This window comes from Callithrix jacchus, chromosome 1 (genome assembly GCF_049354715.1).
Source record: "Callithrix jacchus isolate 240 chromosome 1, calJac240_pri, whole genome shotgun sequence".
NCBI lineage: Eukaryota > Metazoa > Chordata > Mammalia > Primates > Cebidae > Callithrix > Callithrix jacchus.
The window spans coordinates 109,077,705-109,095,832 of NC_133502.1; the positions used below are offsets into that span (position 1 = coordinate 109,077,705).

Below are 18,128 nucleotides of genomic sequence, written 5' to 3' on the forward strand. Positions count from 1 at the left end.
AACCCCCAGTACCAACTCAGAGCCAGGTAGACTCACTGGGTGGCTAGACCCAGAAGAGAAACAACAATCACTGCAGAGGAAGCCAGATCCACAGGAAAAGGGGGAGAGAACTACATCAAGGGAAAACCCTGTGGGACAAAAAATCTGAACAACAGCCCTAGAACTTCGCTCTGACAGAGTCTACCCGAATGAGAAGGAACCAGAAAACCAACTTTGGAAATACGATAAAACATATTACCAAAGGCTCATCAACACCCCCCAAAAATCACACTAGTTCAGCAGCCATGGATCCAAACCAAGAAGAAATCCCTGATTTACTTGAAAAAGAATTCAGGAGGTTAGTTATTAAGCTAAACAGGAAGGGACCAGAGAAAGGCAAAGCCCAATGCAAGGAAATCCAAAAAATGATACAAGAAGTGAAGGGAGAAATATTCAACAAAATAGATAGCTTAAAGAAAAAACAATCAAAAATTCAGGAACCTTTGGACATGCTTTTAGAAATGCGAAATTCTCTGGAAAATCTCACAAAAGAATAGAACAATTAAGGGAAAGAAATTCAGAGCTCGAAGACAAGGTCTTTTAATTAACCCAGTCCAACAAAGACAAAAAAAAGGATAAGAAAATATGAACAAAGCCTCCAAGAAATCTGGGATTATGTTAAACGACCAAACCAAAGAATAACCGGTGTTCCTGAGAAAAAAACCAGTTCTAAAAGCTTGGAAAACATATTTGGGGGAGTAATTGAGAAAAACTTCCCCAGTCTTGCTAGAGACCTAGATATCCAAATACAAGAAGTACAAAGGACACCTGGGAAATTCATGGCAAGAAGACTCAGTGTGCCTAGGCACAGTGTTAACAGGTTATCCAAACTTAAGGTGAAGGAAAGAATCCTAAGAGCTGTGAGATAAAACCACTAAGTAACCTACAAAGGAAAACCTATCAGATTAACATCAGATTTCTCAGCAGAAACCCTATAAGCTAGAAGAAATTAGGGCCTTATCTTCAGCCTCCTCAAACAAAACAATTATCAGCCAAGAATTTTGTATCCAGTGAAACTAAGCATCATATATGAAGGAAAGATGCAGTCATTTTGAAGCAAACAAATGTTGAGAGAATTCACCATTACCAAGCCACAACTATAAGAACTGCTAAAAGGAGCTCCAAATCCTGGAAAGACTTCAGAACAGAACCTCTTTAAAGCACAAATCACACAGAACCCATGAAACAAAAACGAAAGTTAAAAAACAAAAACAAAAAACAAACAAAAACAAAGTACACAGGCAACAAAGAGCAAGATTAGTGCAATGGTTCCTCACATTTCAATACTACCTCTGAATGCAAGTGACCTAAATGCTCCACTTAAAAGATAAAGAACCACAGAATGGATAAGAACTCACCAACCAACTATCTTCTGCCTTTAAGAAACTCACCTAACACATAAGGACTCACAGAAACTTAAAGGAAAGGGGTGCAAAAAGGCATTTCATGCAAATGGAAACCAAAATCAAGCAGGAGTAGCTATTCTTGCATCAGATAAAACAAATTTTAAAGCAACAGTGCCTAAAAGAGACAAAGAGTGACATTATATAGTGGTAAAAGGCCTTGTCCAACAGGAAAATATCATAATCCTAAACACATATGCACCTAACATTGGAGGTCCCAAATTTATAAAACAATTACTAATAGACCTAAGAAATGAGATAGACAGCAACACAGTCATAGTGGGGGTCTTCAGTACTCCACTGACAGCACTAGACAGGTCATCAAGACCAATGGCAACAAAGAAACAATGGACTTAAACTATACCCTGGAACAAATGGACTTAACAGATATACATATATAGCGAACATTTTATCCAACAACTGCAGAATACACATTCTATTCAACAGCCCATGAAACTGTCTCTAAGATAGGCCACATGATAGGTCATAAAACAAGCCTCAATAGCCTGAAAAAAAATTGAAATCATATCAAGCACTATCTCGGATCACTGTGGAATAAAACTGGAAATCAACTCCAAAAGTAACCTTAAAAATCACATAAATACATGGAAATTAAATAATCTGCTCCTGAATAAGCATTGGGTCAAAAGCAAAATTAAGATGGAAATTTAAAAATTCTTTAAACTAAATAACAATAATGACACAACATATCAAAACCTCTGGAATATAGATAATGCAGTGCTAAGAGAAAAGTTCATAGCCCTAAACACCTACATCAGAAAGTCTGAAAGAGCACAGACAATCTAAGTCACATCTCAAGAAACTAGACAGACAAGAACAAACCAAAAGCAAACCCAGCAGAAAAAAAGAAATCCAAGATCAGAGAAGAACTAAATAAAATAGAAACAAACAAAATACAAAAAATAAATGAAACAAAAAGCTGGTTCTCTGAAAAGAGAAATAAAATTGATATACTATTAGCAAGATTAACCAAAAAAAGAAGAGAGAAAATCCAAATAACCTCACTAAGAAATGAAACAGGAGATATTACAACTGGCACCATTGAAATACAAAAGATCATTCAAAGTTAATATGAATACCTTTACACACATAAATTAGGAAACCTAGAAAGGATGGATTAATTCCTAGAAAAATACAACCCTCCTAGTTTAAATCAGGAAGAAATAGACACCCTGCACAGATCAATAACTAGTACTGAGACTGAAATGGTAATTTTAAAATTACCAACAAAAAAAGGTCCAGCACTAGACAGATTCACAGCAGAATTCTACCAGATGTTCAAAAAATTGGTACCAATCCTTTTGACACTATTCCACAAGATAAAGAAAGAAGGAACTCTCCCTAATTCATTCTATGAAGTCAGCATCACCCTAATTCCAACAGGAAAGGATACAACCAAAAAAGAAAACTACAAACTGATATTCTTGATGAACATAGATGCTAAAACCCTTAACAAAATACTAGCTAACCAAATCCAACAACATATCAAAAAGATAATCCACCATGATAAAGTGGGTTTCATACCAGGGATGCAGGGATGGTTTAATATACCCAAGTCAATAAATGTGATATACCACATAAATAGAATTAAAAACAAAAATCAAATGACCATTTCAATATATGCAGAAAAAGCATTTGACAAAATCCAACATCCCTTTATGTTTAAAACCTTCAGCAAAATCAGCACACAAGGGACATACCTTAACGTAATAGAAGTCATCTATGACAAACCCACAGCCAATATGATACTGAATGGGGAAAAGTTGAAAGCATTCCCTCTGAGAATGGGAACAAGACAAGGATGCCCATTCTCACCACTCCTCTTCAACATAGTACTGGAAGTACTAGCCAGAGCAATCAGACAAGAGAAAGAAATAAAGGACATCCAAACTAGTAAAAAGAAAGTCAAACTGTTGCTGTGTGCTGACAATATGATCCTTTACCTTGAAAACCCTTAGGAATCCTCCAGATAGCTCCTAGAACTGATAAAAGAATTCAGCAAAGTTTCCAGATATAAGATTAGTGTACTCAAATCAGTAGTTCTTCTATATACCAACAGTGACCAAGTGGAGAATCAAATCAAGAACTCACCACCTTTTACATAGCTGCAAAAAAAAAAAAAAAAAAAAAAAACACACAAAACTTAGGAATATACCTAACAAAGGAGTCAAAAGACCTCTACAAGGAAAACTACAAAATACTGCTGAAAGAAATCATAGATTACACAAACAAATGGAAACACATCCCATGCTCATGGATGGGTACAGTCAACATTATGAAAAGGTTTACTACCAAAAACACAATCTCCATAAAAATACCAACATCATTCTTCACAAAGTTAGAAAACACAATTCTAAAATTTATAAGGAGTCAAAACTGAGCCCACATAGCCAAAGCAAGACTAAGCAAAAAGAACAAATCTGGAGGCATCACGCTACCTGATTCAAACTATACTATAAGGCGATAGTCACCAAAACAGTGTGGTAATCATATAAAAATAGGCACATAAACCAATGGAACAGAATAGAGAACCCAGAAATAAATATAAATACTTATAGCCAACTGAATTTCAACAAAGTAAACAAAAACAAAAACTGGGGAAAGGACAGCCTTTTCAACAAATGGTGCTGGAATAATTGGCTAGCCACATGTAGGAGATTGAAACTAGATCCTCATATCTCACCTTATACAAAAGTTAACTCAAGATGGATTAAGGACTTAAAGTTAAGACCTGAAACCATAAAACCTCTAGATGATAACATTGGAAAAACTCTTCTAGACATTGGCTTAGGCAAGGATGTCATGACCAAGAACTCAAAAGCAAATGCAATAAAAACAAAGACAAATAGCTGGGACCTAATTAAACTAAAGAGTCTTTGCATGGCAAAAGGAACAGTCAGCAGAGTAAACAGATGACCCACAGAGTGGGAGAAAATCTTCAAAGACTGATATCCAAAATCTACAACAAACTCAAAGAAATCAGCAAAAACAAACAAACAATCCCATCAAAAAGTGGCCTGAAGACATGAGTAGACAATTCTCAAAAGAAGATATACAAATGGGCAACAAACATATGAAAAAATGCTCAACATAACTAATGATCAGGGAAATGCAAATCAAAACCACAATATGATATCACCTTATTACTGCAAGAATGGCCATAATCAAAAAAATTAAAAAAAGGAGATGTTGGTGTGGATGCAGTGATCAGGGAACACTTCTACACTGCTGGTGGGAAGGTAAACTAGTACAGCCACTATGGAAAACAGTGTGGAGATTCCTGACAGAACTAAAAGTAGAACTACCATTTGATCCAGCAATCCCACTACTGGGTACCTACCCAGAGGAAAAGAAGACATGACTCAAAAAAGATACTTGCACACACAAGTTTATAGCAGCACAATTCACAATTGCAAAATCATGGAACCAATCCAAATGCCCATCAATCAACAAATGGATAAAGAAACTTTACATATATAATGAAATACTATGCAGCCATAAAAAGGAATGGATTAAAAACATTTGCAGTGACCTGGATGAGACCGGAGACTATTATTCTAAGTGAAGTACTCAGGAATGGAAAATCAAACACTGAATGTTCTAACTGATATGCGGAGGCTAGGCTATGAGGACATAAAGGCATAAGAATGATACAGTGGACTTTGCAAACTTGGCAGGGAAGAGTGGGAGGGGGGCGAGTGATAAAAGACTACAAATATGGTGCCGTGTATACTGCTTGGGTGATGGGTGAACCAAAACCTCACAAATTACCACTAAAATTCTTACTCATGTAACCAAATACCACCTGTACCCCAATAACAGAAACATAGATATAAGAATTTTTTAAAAAGTGTCAGTCTGCAAAGGATCTACTTGGGTTTTTCTTTACAACCGTTTTTTGGATACTCTGGTAGGAAACAACATTCTACAAGGCTCCCTTCTACCCATCATCAGTTTCTGTTCAAATCAGGTGGAGCTAGAATCATGATGACAAAGTTATATTAAGAGTGTGCACCAGTAAGCAAGTACTATGAGTTAGGCTTCAAAGAAAGCTCTTTTTCATAACTGTTTTCATGGCCCACTACATGTTACATTTGAAAAAGAAGATGAAATTGTGATTCTTGGTCACAAATAAACCAAATCTTTCTTTCAGTATTTTAGTTCAAGCTCAGAATTATAATTGTATATTTTTGCCTTTTACTTTCACATATTTAAGATGATTAAGGCTTATGTAGTGGCAAAATGCTGACCAGTTCTGTGTATTCCTCCATATCTTAAGAGAAACAAGTAGTGCACAGCCAAAAAAAAAAATGCAAAATCCATCTGAAAATCTCTCACCTAAAAATTTGGACTAGGTGAAGCTTCTGATTATTATACAGAGGTAAGAGGTTAAATTTGCCTTTATTTTCCAACTTGGTTCAACACTTAGCTATTGTAGCAATGACTGAAGATTTGATAGATTTCTCTTTAACTTCAAGCAATTTGCATTTTCTTGGCCATCTCTCAGTTGAAAGCACATAAACCATAACAACCGGTGTTCAGTAAATGTGTACATAACATAGTTGATCAAAAATTGATGAACCTCCAGTGATTGATGCAAAATGCCGAAATGTATTAATTGCTCTATATACCCAAGGCTTTGACCTCACTCCAACAAAACCAATTAAGGCACTGGCATAAGAGTTGCCAGCACAGAATAAATATATGTAACCTCAAATTACATTCATTACCAAAACTGTGGCAATCATTGTTGCGTCAAAATCAGAGTAGTATAATGATAGTTAGATGGCAAGAGGTACCAAGATCCTGCCTTAGACATCAGCCTTCTCGTCATGCCAGGACTTAGAGGAGAGATATCCACAAGAAGCAATGGTAATTAGGAAATAAATACCTATAATTCTTTATGTTTGTGGGCCACAATTCAAGGCTGAAAGTTTGTAGAAGTTGTTATAGACAATCATTCTCCACCGCTTGTTCCTACTTGAATTAAGCCCACATAGCTTTAGGCTGAAGCAAGGTGATACACTGAAATAAGGCAGTGTGCTAATTAGTTTTTATTGTTGTAAAGGAATACCAGAAACTGGGTAATTTATAAAGAAAAGAGTTTTATTTTGGCTGTTACGTGGGATGTACAGGAAATGTGGTGCTGGTATCCGCTTCTGGTGTGAGCCTCAGGGAGCTAACTACAACCATGGAGGAAGGCAAAGAGGGAGCCAGTGTATCATACCTTGAGAGACGAAATAAGGCAGGGCCAGGTGCCAGGCTCTTTTAAACAACTAGATCTTGCTTGAACCACTAGAGCAAGAACTCATTCATTGCTGTGGGAATGGCACCAAGCCATTCATAGGGAATCTGTCCCCATGACTCAAACACCTCCCATCAGGCCTGCCTCCAACATTGGAGATCACATTTCAGCATGAGGTGTGGAGGGGAAATACATTCAAACTGTATCATTCTGGCCCTGGCCCTCCAGATCTCAGGTTTTTCTCACATTGTAAAATACCCTTCCCAATACTCCCCCAAAGTCTTAATTCATTCCAGCATTACCTCAAAGTCCAAAGTCTCACCTGAGACTTAAGGCCAAGTTCCTTCCACCCATGAGCCTATAAAATCCAAACAAGTTATTTACTCCCAAGATACAATGGTGGTACAGGCATTGGGTAGACATTCTCGTTCCAAAGGAAAAAATCAGCCAAAAAGAAGGGGGTGACAAACCCCATGCAAGTCTGAAACCCAGCAGGGTATTCATTAAATCTTAAAGCTCCAACATAACCTGCTTTGACTCCATGTCCTTCATGCAGGACACATTAGGGCAACAGGTGGGCTCCCAAGGCCTTGGGCAGCTCTGCCTCTGTGGCTGCCATCACAGGTTGAAATCTGGTACCTGCAGCCTTTTCATGCTGATGGTGCAAGCTGCCAGTGGCTCTACCATTCTGGTGTCTGGAGAGTGACAGCCCTGTTCTCACAGCTCCACTAGGCAATACCCTGGTGGGGACTCTGTGTGAGGGCTCCAACCCCACCTTTCCTCTTGGCACTACCCCAGTAGGGGCCTTTTGTAGGGTTCCACCCCTGGAGCAGGCTTCTGCCTAGGCACCCAGATTTTCTGATACATCTGAAATCTAGGGAGAATCTGCCAAGCCTCTTTCATGTTTGCATTTTGTGTGCCTGCAGACTCAACAACATGCGGAAGCTGCCAAGACTTACAGTTTGTGCTCTCAGGAGTGGTATCCCCAGCTGTACCTGGAACCCTTTGAGCCATGGCTGGAACAGTAGTCTGGATGCGGGGAGCAGAATCCCAAGGATGACCAGGGCAGCAGGACACAGAACCAGGTCCCTGAAACCATTTTTTCCTCTTAGGCCCCTGGTCCGGTGATGGGGCCAATCACATCTCTGAAATGCCTTCAAGGCCCTTTTCTCATTGTCATAAATATTAGCACTTGATTCCCATTGAGTCATGCTAAAGTCTCTAGCGAGTTATTGCTTCATAGCCTGCTTGTGTTCCTTGCCTGAAAATGCTCTTTCCTTCTCTATCACATGATGAAGCTGCAAATTTTCCAAACTTTTATGCTCTGCTTCCCTTTTAAATATAAGTTCTCACTTTAAGTTATTCCTTTACTCCCATATCTTATCATATGCTGTAAGAAACAGCCACACTACTTCTTGAATGCTTTGCTGCTAAGAAATGTATTCAACCAGATATCCTGGGTCATGACTCTTAAGCTCAAGCTTCCACAAACTCTAGGTTATGGGCACAGTGCAGTCATGTTCTTTTCTAGGGCATAACATAGGTCATCTATGCTTCAGTTCCCACTTAGCTCCATGTTTCCATTCAAGGCCTCATTAGCCCAGCCTCCACTGTTCATATTTATGTCAGAATTTTTGTCACAACCATTTAAACAGTGTCTAAGAAGTTTCAAACTTTCTCTCAGATTCCTGACTTCATCTGAGCCCTCCAAACTCTTCCAACCTCGGCCCATCACCCAGTTCCAAAACTGCTTCAACATTTTTGGGTATCTTTATAGCAACAACCCATTCATTAGCACCAATTTTCTTTGTTAGTCCATTTTCATTGCTATAAAGGAACACCTGAGACTGGATAATTTGTAAAGAAAGGAGGTTTATTTTAGCTTACAGTTCTGCAGGCTGTATAGGAAGTGTGTGCTGCTGGCATCTGCTTCTGGTGAGGACCTCAAGGAGCTTGCAGTCATGGTGGATGGTGAAGAGAAAGCTGCTGTATCACATGGCAAGACAGAAAGCAAGAGATATTAGAGAGGGGGTTGGTAGACTTTTAAACAACTAGCTCTTGCACGAACTACCAGAGCAAGAACTCACTCACTACCATAAAGAGGGCATCAAGCCATTCAGGAGGGATCTACCTCCATGACCCAAACACCTCCCACCTCCCCCTGCTTCAATCAAAAGCAGGACTCAGAACAAACATCTCCCAGGCCCACCTCCAACACTGCAGATCACATTTAAACCTGAGACTGAAGAGGATGCACATCCCAAATATACCAGGCAGAAACATAATCAGGAACAGACAACACTGAGGAGCATTCATTTTTCCTGGTTCTTTGCCCAAGACTGAGCATTGCCACAAGGGTAAAGATAATAAAAGGAAGATAAAGTAGCTTGGCCTCATCCCATTTAGGAATACCATGGCCTTTTAATTCCATTCTTACATGGAATATATAAAACATGGCAAGCTATAATCAATAACTAAATGTGATATTGACTAATATTTGGGTGAACCAGAAATGCTTTCAGCTGAAAGTAACAAAAAAGCCATCTAACACTGACTTAACCAAGGGTGTATTTTTCTGATGCAAGAAAGCTGCAGGTGGGCAGTGGTTAGTGTTGGTTCAGCAGGTCAAAGATGGCAGAGACTGAATCTCCACCATTCTCTTGATCTTTCTGTCAGCTCTATTACCCTATGGTTGCAAAATGACCAACAAAGTCCAGGCATCACATGTGAATTCAAGGCTAGAAGTTAGGAAAGCGGGTTCCAGTATCACTATGCCTTTATTCAGAAAATGAGCCTCTTCCCCAAAACTCTCAGTAGAATTCAGTTTATATATAATTGAACAGAATTTTGTCATATCACCACTCTTTGGCTGCAAGAGAGTATGGGGAAGTGACTATTTGGACAGGCGCACAAGGGAGTTCTCCATCTTGGGGAAGAGTAAGAGGTAGGACTGAAGGCATGATAGAAGTGAGGAAATAAGAGGCTTTAGGAAGATCACATAGTAAATAACTGTCAACAGATTTTGAAGTAAGATCACTAGAGGAGAGATGGAAACATTCTCTTCACTTATTTCACACACACAGGAAAATCATTTCAAGAAAGAACAGAACAGTACACATCAGCATATATTAGCGGGATGAGTGAAAAGGGCTTCCCTAGACCAACTCAATCAAAAGCAGGATTCAGATCATGTCTGGAGCTTCACTGAACCTTCATCAAAACTGGCAGGCCAAAGTCACAGGTAATTATAGTCTTCCTTGGTATTTTAATCTACCAAACAATAAGATATGGGTAAATAATTGTCACACTAAGACACAGAAGGAACTCTTGCATTTGACAATGCATGTCCTGGTATTGAAAATGCCTAAATAAATGAAATATTTTATAATCAATTGAATAGTGATGAGAAAGACAACTGGCATTTACTACTTCTTAAAGAACTTCAAATATAAAACTTAAAGACAAAATATAAAAAAGTAGAAAAGGCTCTGCAAAGCTTTTCTAATAACTAATTGACGATGTGGTAAGGCTATAGCAGGGTAGGGCATGCTATTTGGCCTTATTTTTTCCATGTATATGAAAATTCAATTGAGGCAAAATCTTTTCACCAGGACTATAATTTCACAGTATGTTTTTCAAGCTAATGAGACAAAACATCTACTACTTAAGTTCTAAGTACCCCAATACCAAAGGGTGTTGAAGAAGAATACTTTTCATTTACCCAGTTAGCAAAATGGTTCTGAACTCCTTCTATCAACTAGAGTCACTGGGAGCTTTTAAAATTACAGATGCATTGGCAATCCCACTGCTCAAAAATTCTAATTTAATTGGTTTGGGGTAGAGCCCAGGCATAGACATATCTATTTGTTTGTTTGTTGCCCCTGTGTGGATTCCAAAGTGAAGCCAGAGAACCATTGGATGAAGAAAATAATACTCAACAGCACTGAAGATGCCGTGAGCTTGGAGCACACATAAACACTGAGTAAAAATTAGTATCATCTGTCTAAAATGTAATTTGGCAATATTTCATATGCCCAAGCAATTGACTTTCTTTCTAAGAATATATCCTAAAACAACAAGCAAAGAATCAAAGATTAATATACTAAAATGTTCACTGCAATATCAGTTATTAGTAAAAACATTCAATAAGAGTACAATTAAATAGTCTGGCACATTTGCTTTAAATATTTTCAAAGAAAAAGTTCAAAAATGAGGAACCACTAATGAAGTTTAAATAAAAGTAGAATATGAGTGTATATATTATGGTATAATTCAAATCATATGAAAAAATGCATACAAAAAAGCAAAGTAAGAACATTAAGGTAGTAGTCGCAAAGTATTAACAGTAGTCTCATGGTGGGATTACATTGGTAATGTTTATTTTTATACCTTATGTATTTTTCAAATCATCTATAAGCACATGTTAATTTTGTAATCAGAAAAGCAAACATCTCTTGCCAGAGCCTTTGGTTGTAGCTTTTGTGGCTACTCATTTGTTTAGAAAACCCTAATCTGATTGCTGTCATATGATCTGAGAATAGGGACTTCTAGCTTGAAGAAAAATGGAGGTTTTCATTGTTAAATAATGAGGTTAATAGTTGGGGAAGAAGTTCTCAAAATATTTTTTAACTTTCCATAGCTTCTTTATGCAATGAGCTCTTTTATTTTATATAAAATATAACAATCTCAAAATGCAATTCTAAAATGAGCATGACTGTATATAGTCAGAATGCATAACAAAATCAGCCCAATTTTCTATACTATTGTTGCCAAAGATGTTACTCTCCTAGGGGAAATTTACCCAGCACTGTTTCTCAATTTGCTAAATATAATAAATAATCTGCCATATAATAAACAACAAAACTGTAGATATTTATTTGTAAAGATATTCTCCTAGACATGGATACTTTCTCTTTTTACTCTCCTATTTGTTTCCCTTTGTTCAAATCATCTTCCCCCAAGAGGCAATCTAGTGTATTGCCTCTCTAAATGTAAATATTTACAATATTTACATTTGCAGTATTTAGTTGTGCTTCATGGGAGTTCATGGCTGAGCCAAGCACACTGTAGCATTGGTTTTCAATTTTACATTCCCAAAGGAGACAGCTGGCTTCATCTCATGATTACTGAGTTAATTGCTGTTTTGATGACTTGGGGTAATGACTTGTATAACCCTTTAATTTAAAGCATTTCAGAAAATATACACAGACGCTGCTGGCTATGGCCAAGAGTCCAGTTTGAGTCACCATGTTACAGAAAAAGATGGAAGAGAAAAGCCTTCACTTCCATGCCCTGAGAATTTAGGAAAAGAACCTGACCACACTACTACCTCTGTAGAGTGAGAACCTCTTGCTATTAACTTGTCAGCCATGAGTAGAAAAGGGGCTCTAGCTCAATGATTTGGGGGAGCTAGACTTGAACTTCTACTATTCAAGTCAGGAGGTTTGAATATGCTAAAGGGAAGGGGTGGGTAGTTACCATGGGACACACAGAGGAATATTACAGCTTATATGGATTAAGGTCAGCCTAATTAGTGCATGGAAACAGCCAAACTAAAAGCTGGTGTGATTAGAGAGTCTACATTTGTTAAGGGCAAAGATAATGGGCTATAGATTGTATTCTAGGGAGGCCTAGCAAAGGAGCGACATGTAAATGAGCTCAGTACAACCTACACAACAGGCAATTTGTCTCTGGGCACTTCTCACCTGCTCTACAAGCTGGCTTTTCCCCAGCACCAATCCTGAGATCTTGTTTTTGCTTTCAAACAACTGTCTGGCTAATTCCCACTAACTCTAAAACAGCAAAGGGCCTGGCTGGCAACACCCCAAGTGGTGATGCTCCTAGAGTCTATTCACATTGTGGAGCAAGAGGAGACGGGGAGGTGGAGAAGTCCAGAAAAAAAGAACTTGCCTGCGGCCTTGCAGGATCATCAGCTTCTGTGAAGGGGCCTAAGGCAGCTCCATCTCACTGTCATCATCCCAGGACAATAGGGAGATATGGGGACTGTGCTACAATAAAAGGGACCTCCAGATGACCTGAGACCTCACTTAAATTTAAAAGAACAAATCAAGACAGTACTGTCATTTCAGAAAAGCTGCTGACTGTTCATCTAAACTTTAGAGTTTGCCCTACCCCCATCTCAGCTCTGCCAGACCCCAGAAATTCAGCAGGGATTTAAGACTTTGATCATGGAGAAAATATTAATAATCATGCTATAATAACAAATAACTATTGAACATTTACTATGCTTCAAGCACTGTTACAACTTTAAATGAACTTGGGTATATTATCAGCATCATCATCAATTCTGAGATGCAAAAACTACCTCAGAAAGGTGGACAGTTCTGTCCTGGATGAAATAGGAGGAATGGGCGGGACCAGGATGGCAGGCAAGCAGTGCCATGACAGGGCTGTGTTGTAAACCACTATCGGAGGAGGGAGAGGAGGGGCAGAAAGAGAGGAGGCAGGGGAACAGTGATTGTGAGGCAGCCACACCTGAGTGCTAATTCTATGCCAACCTCCTTGCTATCATAACTAACAGCATAACAACTTAAGGCAGTTTGTTTCATCAACTCCTGTTTTACACATGAGGAAAAGGAGGTTTTTAAGGGATTACATGACCCCCAGCTGATAATGCTGGAGCTAGCATTAGAATCCAGACAGATGCTCCAGTGACATTTGACTCAATATTCTTGCTGCTGCCAGGAAGAGGCACTTACAGAGCAGTCTGGCTGGAAAAGTGAACTTTGAGGATCTTTTAACTTCTAGTAGGATGAGGAAAGTTTTCATTTCTTTCTCACTTTGTTTGATACTTTTTTTTTTTTTTTTTTGAGATGGAGTTTCACTCTTGTTGCCTAGGCTGGAGTGCATTGGAGCAATCTCGGCTCATTGCAACCTCTGCCTCCCAGCTTTAAGCGATTCTCCTACCTCAGCCTCCCGAATAGCTGGGATTACAGGCACGTGCCACCATGCCTGGCTAATTTTTTGTATTTTTAGTAGAGATGGGGTTTCACTGTGTTGCCTAGAATGGTCTCCATCTCCTGACCTCGTGATCCGCCCTCCTCGGCCTCCCAAGGTGCTGAGATTACAGGTGTGAGCTACCATGCTCAGCCTTGTTTGATGTTTTATGTTTGTTTCCCTTAAAAAGCATGCAAAGTGGGCAAGTAAATGTCCTCAAACACTATAACTTAATCTTGAATAGAGATGGCTTAAGAACATAGAGAGAAAGTAGACCAATTACTCTTCCTTACTTATCACAAGTCTAATCGCTAGGGAGTAATAAGACCAAAGAAAGCCAAAAATGGAAATATGTAAAAACAAAGACAAGATTGTTCTTTAGTTATATATTTTTCATAGACTAAATCAAGTCTTTTCCCCCACAGCAAGTACCATCTACACAACATGAGTCTTGAATCTCAGATGCTTCTGGGAGTCTATTACCCATCATATTATTTCCTTGGTATTTGGTCAACGTGAGAAGAGATGATGAAAATTTTGGCAGGCTTTACACAAGGCTGATCAATATTTTTCATTTCCCCATCTATGTATTACTACAATTCACAGCTGAGAGGACAAGTTAACCAGATACAGCACAGGAGAGAACGCCAAGCAGATACTCAAGTCAAGGCAAAGAGAGAAGGAAAAAAATTAATGGAAAGAAGCTGAAGGAAGAACAGTTAAAAGAAGCAAAACTAGCCAGGCATCATGGTTCACACCTGTAATCCCAACAGTTTGGGAAGCCAAAGTGGGCAGATTGCTTAAGCCCAGGAATTCGAGACCAGCCTAGGCAATGAGGCGAAACCCTGTCTCTACAATTAAGCAGGAATGGTAGTGTACACCTGTAGTTCCAGCTACTTGGGGGACTGAAGCGAAAAGATTGCCTGAGACTAGGAGGTAAAGGCTGCAGTGAGTCATGTTAGTGCCACTGCCTCCAGCCCGGGTGACAGTGAGACCTTGTCTCAAGGAAAAGAAAAAAAAAAGAAGCAGCAGCAAAACAACAAGAAGCTCATAAAAAGTCTAAATTCATCACTGCACATATAATGAAGGTGGTGGACCCAGCCTAGCCAGGGCCAGAGGGTCCCCACATACCTCCAGCACTAGCCCAGCATCATCAATCTCATTATATGTGTCACTATCAAGGATGACAGTGGCTTCAGGTCCCAGACTCAACACAAAGAGAGGACCTAGAAGAGAACTTTGGAACTGTGGCCAATTTCAACATGTCTCCCACTAAGATCTGTCTTGGCAGGCAACAAGTTGATGTTGACACCTCAGGCTCTAGGTTCGCTGGCACTGCTAAGTTTTGGTGCCTTGCTTCTTGGGTCCCCACTTACCCTTAGGGACCAGAAAACTGACAATAATGGGACAAAGCTGTGCAGATCTAGGGACACAGTCACCTTTTTAGTCAGTTAGAAAGCCAAACTCCATCTACCTCCAAGCTTGCCCTGATGGGCTAGGATGAGGAGACTGTATCCCAGCCCATTTATTGTGTCTTCAACAAAATTAAGCAGAGCTTGGAGATGGTGTAGATTGAAGAACATCAAAATCAAGCCATCACATAGCTAGAAAATCAAAATAACAGCCAGGAGGCCAGGGTTAGATATGTAGACATTAAAACCCATCTAAAAATAGAGAGAGAGAGAGAGAGAGAGAGAGAGAACTATAAAGAATGAGGTCAGGAATGTTGAAGCCCGAAGTCAGGTTTCCTGGAAAGGAAATGGGATTTAGGAGCAGTCATTAATTCTGCTAAAGTCTCCTGCACTTGATTCTTCCTCACAAGTTTATCCATGGTGCATCAAATCTACTTATTTGTCCATACAATCTGGGTAAGAGTAGATATTCAATAAATTTGCCTGTGGACTATCTGCTGCTCCCATTTACCACAATGCCCCAATCACCATCCAATACATTATTACCTAAAGCAAGAAGACAGCCTCCCATGAGGCTCCCAGTGACGCAGCTGTGCAAAGAGCTATCAGATGAATCTTTTGGATTCATGAGATATTTAATAGGGCCAGAGGAAGAGAATGGGGCTTGAGCATCAAAAAAGGACTTTAATTGGATTTGTTATGTTTCCTTTCATTAAAAAAATAAAATTGGGGGTATAAACTGTTAATTAAAACTTTTACATGGCATTGCTATTTCTAAAAAATAGGTCAAAATAAAAATTAAAAGGATGATGAGACTGAGGGCAAAGAAGTGGGGGAGAGAGGGGGTAGGACTAGAGGGGGAAACAAGAGAGGAAGTGAGACTGATGAAGAAGGAGAGGAAATTTCCATTTGAAAGGCTCTGTGAGGCACTTAGTAAACCCCACTGTGAAATGCTTTGGAACCCAGCTCTGTCAGAGGTTTTAAGTACCCAAACTAAGGGATGAACAAAGATAAAGTTCTAGAAGCCACAAATATAAAGACAGGAATTCTCTGGACACAGGGAAGGATGTGGAGAAGTCCGTCTAGGAAGTACTACCAGAGGCTCCAAAGGAGGAAGAGAATCATAGTCGTTGGGTAAATTCCACTCATGTTCCCAGAATTCCAGGGGCCTGATCACCACCAGAACCTCCTATCAGACACTTTCAAAGCAGTTATATAGTTCAGTAAGGAAATGTTACTCTGGCTTTAAAATCGGAGCCAATGTAGAAAGAGAATTATCTTGCAGTTAAATTCTGAATTTGTCAGAAAAGCAACCTTTTGTATGACGGAGTACCTACACTGCATTTACAGCTCTGAAACCTAAGGATGGGCAATAAGCAAACATACTGCCTAGTGGCAGGCTACCTGTTATGCCAGAAACACAAAATCCATTCCTTTTGTTATAAAAAAGGGAATGAGTCTTTTCCTCATAAGACTTCAACATCCAGTAGTAAAACTACCGGCTTATAAATTTTGCAGTGTTGGAGAGAAGAAAAAATCAAAATACGTATTTTCTTTCATTAACTGAATACTAGGGAATGGAGGCTTTATAACTGCAGGAAGACTACATCCTCTCATTCATCCCAGCTGCTTAATTAAATCAATTGGAAGTCTCTAATTTCATTGTGTCTTTTCAGATACTTAAATCCATTTACTGGGAGAGGAAGACTTGAGATGGTTAAAGTCACATTTGGTTGAATTTCCTTAGAAGACATAATCTCTTAGTTCAGAAAGGGATTGTCTGAAACAATCGACTGACAGACTCCCTCCCAGTACTTCTGAAGGCTGTCAGAGGACAAAGCAATCATACACAGTGGGGCTGATTCCTATAAGCCACATATGATAAAAAGAGAAAAAGATTAGCCTCCTGATCAGATAGTCACACTTTAGTCCCTGGAGAAGGTGGAATTTTACCACAACATCTGGCCAGCAGAAAACTACCACGATTGAAGAAAATGTATTTACCCATCCCTTCCTGGAAGAGAAGGTAATTCAAAGTAGCAAAGAAAAAAATGACACATTTCAAAACAATAAGGGGACCAAAAAATCTGTTCAAGGTAAAAGAAGGAATATCAGAACCTAATGGTCATTCAAGACATGCCTTCAATGAGTTTGTGGTTGTATTTAAGCATCAGAAATGTTTTTAATTCTGGGAAGGAGAGACATGAAATTAAACTAAGCAGTAGATAATTAAGAAGTGTCTGTATATGGGGCTGGTTTGAGTGTAAACACCAGCCTCCCTCTATAAGTAACAGATTACTGGCTGGGCATGGTGGCTCATGCTTGTAATCCTAGCACTTTGGGAGGCAGAGGCAGACAAATCACCTGAGGTCTGGAGGTAAAGACCAAGTTGGCCAACATGGTGAAACCCCATCTCCAGTAAAAATACAAACAATTACCTGGGTGTGATGGCTCATGCCTGTAATCCCAGCTACTCAGGAGGCTGAGGCAGAAAAATCGCTTGAGCCTGGGAGGCAGAGAGGTCGCAGTGAGCCAAGATCAGGCCACTGCACTCCAGCCTGGGTGACACAGTGAGACTCCGTCTCATAAATAAATAAATAAAACATTACTTTTGTTACCCACCACACCCCACAAAAAGGAGAAATTCTTGACCATGGAGAAATGTGATTTCTGGAAAGCTGCTTTTAAAAGACAAAAATCTTGCCAAATTTTACTACCCTATTATCATAACTCACCACTGTTCTATTTCTACCCCTTTTTATAAAAGGACAGAACTTACACATGTATGTATTTTTAAAAAACATTACAGAAGGTGCACTTTGTCCATCTTGAGATCAAATTGAACCCCTAATCCCACATTCATGAGGAGTCCCAAGTGGTTAGTAAATTCTCTAGGGGCTTATATTCTCCAAGTCATTCCCCCTTCTGATTCTCTGTTTCTGCTTAACTCCCCTCCACACTCAGCTCTCACTTCCTACATCCTCCTCTGGTCTCTTTACGGAGTCTCAATCTATTTAAAAAGCCTCTTTTCCTAATTTTCCTAAAGCATCA

The 18,128-nt window shown here is 39.2% G+C and overlaps 1 protein-coding gene across 1 annotated transcript in view; it reads right to left on the bottom strand.

The window, feature by feature from the left end:
* The window catches only part of LOC103793026 (uncharacterized), an 89,036-nt gene that overhangs the window by 50,862 nt on the left and 20,046 nt on the right, over nt 1-18,128 (bottom strand). Inside the window, exon 3 of the mRNA XM_078345776.1 lies at nt 8,596-8,694. Coding sequence (XP_078201902.1) covers nt 8,596-8,694 — 99 coding nt within the window. The remainder of the gene's footprint in view (nt 1-8,595; nt 8,695-18,128) is intronic.